Source organism: Sinocyclocheilus grahami, unplaced genomic scaffold (genome assembly GCF_001515645.1).
Source record: "Sinocyclocheilus grahami isolate Dianchi unplaced genomic scaffold, SAMN03320097.WGS_v1.1 scaffold129.1, whole genome shotgun sequence".
Lineage (NCBI taxonomy): Eukaryota > Metazoa > Chordata > Actinopteri > Cypriniformes > Cyprinidae > Sinocyclocheilus > Sinocyclocheilus grahami.
The window spans coordinates 884736-893688 of NW_015505308.1; the positions used below are offsets into that span (position 1 = coordinate 884736).

At 35.7% G+C, this 8953-nt stretch overlaps 1 protein-coding gene across 2 annotated transcripts in view; it reads right to left on the reverse strand.

Annotated features, from left to right (window-relative positions):
* The window catches only part of LOC107590531 (cGMP-inhibited 3',5'-cyclic phosphodiesterase A-like), a 103610-nt gene that overhangs the window by 5018 nt on the left and 89639 nt on the right, over positions 1-8953 (reverse strand). For both annotated transcript variants that reach the window (XM_016279307.1, XM_016279306.1), the window contains 3 exons: positions 8486-8689; positions 8241-8402; positions 4150-4411 (listed from right to left, as the gene is read on the reverse strand). In XM_016279307.1, the coding sequence (XP_016134793.1) occupies positions 4150-4411; positions 8241-8402; positions 8486-8689 (628 nt within the window). The remainder of the gene's footprint in view (positions 1-4149; positions 4412-8240; positions 8403-8485; positions 8690-8953) is intronic.

Consider the following 8953-nt stretch of genomic DNA (forward strand, 5'->3'; position numbering starts at 1 on the left):
AACCACACACACACACACACACACACACACACACACACACACACACACACACACACACACACACACACACACACACACACACACACACATAAATCAGACATGCAATGTGTCTTCATTTCTTGCATACACATTGATCCACATATATAATAATTAATATTGATTAAATAAATATTTAAATAGCAGCTTTAAGTGATGGTTTTTGTTTTTATAGAGAAATGTTGCATATAAGTAAAATAATAAGACAAGCAATGTGTCTTTATTTCTTAAATACACACTGATCCACATATCTAATGTGTATATATATATATAATTGAAAAAATAATATAATAATAATAATATAAAAACTGATTAAATTAAATGAATCCAAAGGCATTTTATCCTATATATTATCTTATAACTTTTTTAAAAAGTATTTTTACTGCTTAAATACATACTGATCTACAAAAAAGTAATTAATATTCATACAATAAATTAAATAAATGCAAAGATATATTTTATCTTATATATATATATATATACACACACACACACACACACACACACACACACACTTTAAGTGATGATTTTTGTAGAGAAATGTTGCTTAAGAAAGTGAAAAATTACTTTTAAAAAATCAGATATACAATGTTGTTACTGCTTAAATACATACTGATCCATACTGATAAATAATATTTAATATTAAAAAATAAATAAAAAACAAACTGACTAAATTAAATAAATACAAATACATCTTACATCTACATCTTGTATCTTACAGTATATATATATATATATACACTGTATGTATATATATATATATTAGTGCTGTCAATAGATAAAAAGTTTTTATCTGATTAATCACATCCTTTTTCTGTGATTAATCGCGATTAATTGCACACTTCATGTTTCAAATGGTTATTTTGTCATCATTTGATATATTCAGCAAAGTAAACCAAAAGATTGAAGGGTGATTCTCAAAAATCTGTATTTTCTGCAAGCTTTTTTCAAGATAAATGTAGATGTCTTTCCAAAAAAGGACTCCAAAAGGATACTCCAAATCGACACCAAAGAACCAGATGAAGGAGCCCATCTAAGCACATATGAAAAAAAAAAAAACTAATTCTGATCTTTATAGTATGTGTACAGCATAACAGCAAGCTGCGATACCGAACAGTACCACATGGACATGCCAAAAACCCATTAACCAACCGCCTGCTGACTGCATATATTTACTACAGTACATGGATCAATTCAGAATAACTAACACATGACACAGCAACATACACATGACAAATCAAAACATTATCATGAATGTGTGTGGAAACAACGTGAATGTACAGAGTACCACATGGACATGCCAAAAACCCATTAACCAACCGCCTGCTGACTGCATATATTTACTACAGTACATGGATCAATTCAGAATAACTAACACATGACACAGCAACATACACATGACAAATCAAAACATCTAAGAGAGAGCGGCTCAAAAAACGAAAAACAAATACAAACAACATAAAAAACATGATTTAGTAAATTCCCCAGCTATCAGGTTATTTTACTAAAGCTGATGATGGAGTGGAAGTTGCTGGAACAGCAAGTGAACCGGCACATGGAGCAGATAAAAACTATCGTCATTACGCTGCGGGGCAGAATTCATTCTGATAAATGCGTGCGTTAAAACGGTTTCTACCTGATACGTGCGGCGTGCACCTGCTCGTATTACGGACTAAACTTTCGCTCCTTATGCTTAAACGGTCAAATACACATAGTTATGTGTCAAAATGCCCGTCTTTGCGAGTATCCTCGTAAACACAGTTATTTGTGTCTTAAATGAATGTTAATAGTTAAAGATAAAGCATGTGTTAGGCTATATGAGATCCTTAGCCTATATGATGAGATCTTAAAAGGATATTCACCCAAAAATGAAGATGAAAAATTACTTTTAAAAAATCAGATATACAATGTTGTTACTGCTTAAATACATACTGATCCATACTGATAAATAATATTTAATATTAAAAAATAAATAAAAAACAAACTGACTAAATTAAATAAATACAAATACATCTTACATCTACATCTTGTATCTTACAGTATATATATATATATATACACTATATATATATATATATATATTAGTGCTGTCAATAGATAAAAAGTTTTTATCTGATTAATCACATCCTTTTTCTGTGATTAATCGCGATTAATTGCACACTTCATGTTTCAAATGGTTATTTTGTCATCATTTGATATATTCAGCAAAGTAAACCAAAAGATTGAAGGGTGATTCTCAAAAATCTGTATTTTCTGCAAGCTTTTTTCAAGATAAATGTAGATGTCTTTCCAAAAAAGGACTCCAAAAGGATACTCCAAATCGACACCAAAGAACCAGATGAAGGAGCCCATCTAAGCACATATGAAAAAAAAAAAAAACTAATTCTGATCTTTATAGTATGTGTACAGCATAACAGCAAGCTGCGATACCGAACAGTACCACATGGACATGCCAAAAACCCATTAACCAACCGCCTGCTGACTGCATATATTTACTACAGTACATGGATCAATTCAGAATAACTAACACATGACACAGCAACATACACATGACAAATCAAAACATCTAAGAGAGAGCGGCTCAAAAAACGAAAAACAAATACAAACAACATAAAAAACATGATTTAGTAAATTCCCCAGCTATCAGGTTATTTTACTAAAGCTGATGATGGAGTGGAAGTTGCTGGAACAGCAAGTGAACCGGCACATGGAGCAGATAAAAACTATCGTCATTACGCTGCGGGGCAGAATTCATTCTGATAAATGCGTGCGTTAAAACGGTTTCTACCTGATACGTGCGGCGTGCACCTGCTCGTATTACGGACTAAACTTTCGCTCCTTATGCTTAAACGGTCAAATACACATAGTTATGTGTCAAAATGCCCGTCTTTGCGAGTATCCTCGTAAACACAGTTATTTGTGTCTTAAATGAATGTTAATAGTTAAAGATAAAGCATGTGTTAGGCTATATGAGATCCTTAGCCTATATGATGAGATCTTAAAAGGATATTCACCCAAACGTGAAGACACTGTCATCGTATGCTCACCCTCAAATTGTTCTAAACCTCAATGAATTTCCTTTTCCTCCTCAACATAAAAGAAGATATTTTGAAGAATGATCGTAACCAGTTTCTGGTCCCAACTGACTCCAATAGTGTTTTTTTTTTTCTTCATATATGGTAGTAGATAGGGCCCAGCAACTGTTTGGTTATCAATATTGTTCCAAATATATTATTTTGTGTTCAACAGCATGAAGGAAATCTTTTCTTAAGGTGGGTCTTTAGCTCCATTGTACCATATATATATATATATATATATATATATATATATATAGAATATATGCAGCCCTGCCTGTGCATAAATACCATGTGCGAACAGTGCGTCAAGAGCACTCATACACGCATTATTATAATGGACTGACGCGTGCTTACTGTACAACTCCTGTACGCCACCGCAATCGTCTTTACCTTGATTGCAGTCTTCATCTATCAAAACTTTACTAGTGAGACTGGTTATCTAGTCGAGAAACCGTAGTTTGCATCTGGCCATACAGCGGTGGGATGAGTTGAGAATACTTCACACAGCGCGTGTGACGTGTGAGAGGTCGCGCTCTTCAGAGACAATCACAGAATATGACAGAGCTTGTGTTTTAAAGCGAAACACACTGGAATGAATAATTCACTGAAAACACAACGTGAGTCTCTGTTCTCTCTGCAATCTCTGATGTAATCAGCCTGGTTTCCTTTATATTAGTGCTGTTTTGGATGGATTGTTTGAATGCATTCGCTTACTGGATCATTGGACTGAAAACTTTCCCGGAGTTTAGCAGCTTAAAATGATCTGATCGCAAGCAGAGTAGCAAAATTGGGTTAAAGGGTTAGAATAGAAATTGTGCTTCAGTAATTTTGCGTTGAATTATTTTAACGCATTAAGGATTGTAAAATTAATCGCATGCAACGCGTTAACGTTGACAGCCCTAACATATACACTGTACGTTCAGTTCCGTTTGAATAAGGAATGAATGTAAAATTGAGTCCGTGCTCTTACATTAATGCAATCTGGACTAGATATTATACTTAATCTGCAAAGTTTCAGGAAAAAACGTGAACTCACGGGAAAGTTCTGAGCTGGTGGAGGCGTCTTCTTCCGGTGTGTCTTCCTCCTCCTCCTCTTCATCCGTCTCTTCCTCAGCATTTTCACCCTCTTTGGGCAGAGGGTCGACCCAGTGGCCGGGCATGAGGGCGGCTGAATCATAAGAGCTGCAGAGAGGCCCGACGATGTGTGTGATGAAGGACTCCTGCAGTTTGGCCAACTGTGGTGCTGTGCGGTCCATGAAAGGGCTGATGGGAAGGCCCAAACTGGACTCTTCATCACCCTGAAACACCAGAATGAAGAGAAAATGCATATAAACATATAAAAGAAAAATAATTATGTGTAAAGGCCCGTTCACACCAAGAACAGGAACTATAAAGGTAACTATAATGAAAACTATATTTGCATACAGACCAACGCACAATATCGTTCTGTTTATTATAATTGCGTGCTGCAGTTTTTTCGCCTATTGCTTTAAATGTTCGAGCTCTTTAAAGCAGGATGGATTCTGATCAATGTTCACCACATGGAAGAAATCCATCTGAAAGTGGTTCGATATTTGATAATGATATCGTTCCTCTTTGTCATTATGGTTATGGAGTGGACTCACAATTAATAAAACAATTATTAAACCTTTATAGTTATCATTATCATTATAGTTATTGCCCTTGATGTGAACAGACATTTAGGCTGCAAGAATGGAAGGCCCATTTTTCAACCCAATCAATTCCCAATGGATCATTTCTAATAGAAAAATCACGTTCTGCCCACATTACAGAAGTATGTTGTTTCATATTGACTCTAAGTGGAATAACATTTGAAATCCTTTTTTGTTGCTATAATATGGAAGCCCATTTCCGCCACAGGATAAAAATTCCTTCAGAATTGCGAGATATTAACACAGAATTGTGAGATATAAACAGAATTGCCAGATATAAACGCAGGATTGAGATATAAATGCAGAATTATGAGATATAAACTCGCAACTGCGGGGAAAAAAAGTCGCAGCTACTTTTTAAACTTTTTATTCAGTGTCAGAAACAAATCTAAGAATTGCAGAATATTTTCTCAGAACTGCAAGAAACAAAGTCCAAATTGAGAGATGAAAAAAGCTACAATTCTGTCAGGACCACTATTGTCAAAGATGATTGACAATTAGCATACAGTTTGGATTGACGGTATGGTTCCGTTCTGGGCAAGAACTCCCTGCGCATCCATGCAGCCTAGCATGGATGAGAGCAGGGAGAGCAGCGATAACAACCCCAGGGTAAACAGAACAAGAACCAACATAAATTTATTGCAGATATTGTTAAATTTCAATAATTTTATGTACACATTTTAGAATTAGTCTAATTCAAAGGAGAATCAGAAGGCTGAATCCCGACTGACAGAGGAGGAGTTGGGGATGGAGGAGGGTAATTAGCTATTGAGCAATGCGAAAACGGCTGATAATACTGAGGGACCTTATATATATATATATGAATGCTTAGATAGGTGTCGTATTCCCATAGGTAGCTGGGGATCAGCTGATGCGAGCTTGACTAACGTGACCTGCCAGAACTAACGCTACGCTTGATTTACATCTACCTACATTTATGCATCTAGCAGATGCTTTTTATCCAAAGCAGGATTTTTTTTTTTTTAATCCTATGGTGTAAACAAGCTTCCAATCTTCTGAAATTAAATGAACTGAAACTAACATTGTCCTTCATCTGCACTCCCTTCTCCAGTTGTACTTGGATGAAGAGCATCATGGGAATTGATGTCACCAGACATCATATGTTCCTCATATTAACAAGCATATGAAAGCAGCATCACATCATTTCACATCTAAAATTCATCCTGAGAAATGCATTCAGTGATGTTGCAAATATGCATTTAATTTTGATTCAGAAATGCTCCATATAATGCAGTTCAATCTGATCTTATTGATGCCTGATTTGAAGCATTTTTCTTCACATTTTCAAAGAAAACTATTTATGCAGCAGCTATTTTATACTCATCTATTACATTAAACAAATAACGATATTACCAGGCAGGGAACAGTATGCTCAGTATATTCTAGCACAGCTGAAGAGTCACACACACTTGATTGGATTTTTCCAGTTCAGGAGAGAAACATACTTCACAGACATTCGACTGCTATAAAACTAGGTCAACCTTCCCATGGACGGGGGAAATACACCCAACCACGTGAGGCCTGGGCTTTTTAATTATTTATTTCATATTACAGTATCGAAATAAGTAAGTAATCAGAGATTGGAAGAACATCTTATAGTCCACATGAAAATATATGCTTCGCAGTACCTGGAAATAAACTATGAGAGCGGCATAACAACAGGCAAGGTCTCAAGTTTCCATGGCAACCGCGCGGTGATGTCGTCAGAGGGCAGTAATGTATGTGCGCTGTGTTCTGTCAGGTGCTACTCAGAAGTGCTGGAGAAATGAATCATTCAAGAAACGAAACAGGGAGGGGAAAAAACAGGCTCCTTTGAAGCATATAATTTCTGGTCCCTTTTGAAATGCGCTGAATATGGCCAGGGGTGGTCATATGACGCTTTGTAGCTCAGTGACGGGGTCCTGACACAACTGGGTCATCCTCACTCCGTGTTCCTCACAATAATAGACGCAGTGTTTTATTACTCATTGCTGGCATCCAACAAGCCCTTAACTCTTAGAGAAACGCTAATGGAATATAGGAAATCATGGTTGAACAAGCGTGCATGACGTACCGTAGCGGTCAGTCAAGTTTGGCCAATATTATGCTAATATGTAATGCACTTTAAACATGCATTTTACACAACATTTAGCATTTTGACGAGAGCAAATGTCTTTCATATATTGGGAAAAATAATTTTCTTTCTTAGCATTTTTGTATTGTTTTCCATTACAAATATCTGAAAATTCTTAAATCAAGATACATTTACTTGAGAAGAAAATTTCATTAATATAAGTCTTGTTGTTTTCTGAAAATTTGTTCAGAGTGAAGTGCGTTTAAAATAAGAAAAAAAAATCTGTCAAATGGGTAAAAAAAAAAAAGTTTTCCCTTTGATTCAAGTTTATTTTTCTGATCCCACTGAAGGATGTTTTTAAGCATAAAATCAATTCAGAATTGTGAGATATAAAGCTAAATTGTGCAATATAAACTCAGAACTGTGAGATATAAAACAGAACTGTGAGAATCTTAATTTATCTGAAAATTAAGATTAATATTAAAGAGTTAATATTAAAAAATAATAATTATAATAATAAAAAAATCTATCACTGTGGTCAGAGAAATAATCTTGATTCCTTTTAAGTTTATTTTTCTGACCCTATTGATTTTTTCTCATTTTAAGTATAATCTCACTACATTTTTTCAGAAAACAACACTTGAAATATCTTGTCATCTAGGTGCTCAAGTAAATGTATCTTAAATTCAAAATGTTGAGATATTTGTACCGGAAAACGAGAAAAATACTAGATTTTTTTTTCTTTTGCGGTGTAATAATAAAGTATCAATAAAGGAGAGGCGTTTGTATTTTACTCATCTAATGTGACATATTTCTGAGTGATAAAGGATTTTAAATGGACAAGATGAGAGGTTGAAAAGGAAAAAGATAAGGATTGATGGTGTCAGCTGAACAGAATGTTTTGATGAATGATTATGAACATTTTATTCTTTAGAATAATGTGCACCAACAAAGTAAATAGAGCCAAATGATTTCATGACAACTTTAATTGGCCAAATATCAGCCAATTCATTTTGTTTATCATCACTGAATAGCTTGTTTTGCTTGAAAAAAACATCATTTCCAGCGGACCGAACCAATGTAAAACTTTGCTTACTTTCTGCCCTGCATTCTCAATACAGCTCCGCTTGAGGAGGATGTGGACGGTTGCCAGGCAACAGCGTATCTGTGCCATCCTCTCCATCCACTCGATGTGAATGATACCGAGACGCTGCGTAGTTGCTGTGAGGTTACGTGTGCGCATTACCACAGCCTCTATGAGCGTGAGGTGTGGTTGCCAGGCACTTAGACATCGTGAGAGCTTCCTGCTTGTCTCGGCTGTGACTGAACAGCTCGAAAATTACTTCAGACATAAACGTGCATCAAAGAGTAGACACTGACCTGTTCATAAAACTCATTGACGATGCCTTCCGTCCACTGCAAATGAAGCTCCTTGCTTTTCAACGGACCGTTTATATCCGCTAACTTAATACACATCTGACAGACCAGCAGACGATCATTCTCATTAGTCCAATCAATGCTTGAGCATCCATCATCTCCCACCTACAAACACAAAATACATAAATGAATAAAGTGCACAGCATTAGTTGCTCTATACATGTATATCTAATATCAGAGGTGCTCACTTTGGCGTTGAATTCAGCCAGAAAGTCGAAGTGTTTCTTGAGGTCGGTGGCCAGTATGGCCTCGATGACCAGGAAGCGAAAGCGTTTGAAGTCCATGTTGTCCAGACTGGCCAAAAAATTGTACTCAGGCCGCGACATGAAGAGATTCCAGGCAGACGCTGCGTGATGGTTCTCCAGCACCGAACGGTCATTATAAAGCACAGCCTTCAAAGACACACAAAAGACTTTTATGGCGATTCAGATGTTTCAAGACCCCAGAACAATGGAAAACAACTGCTGTGTATAGTAATATATATACTGTATATACACACACACACACACACACAAACTCCACTGGTCAAACGTTTGTAATAATTAAGATTTTTTAAAATGTTTTTTAAAGACCACTCTACTGCTCACAAAGGCTTCATTTATTTGATCAAAATACAGCAAAAACAGTAATATTGTGAAATATTATTACAAATTAAA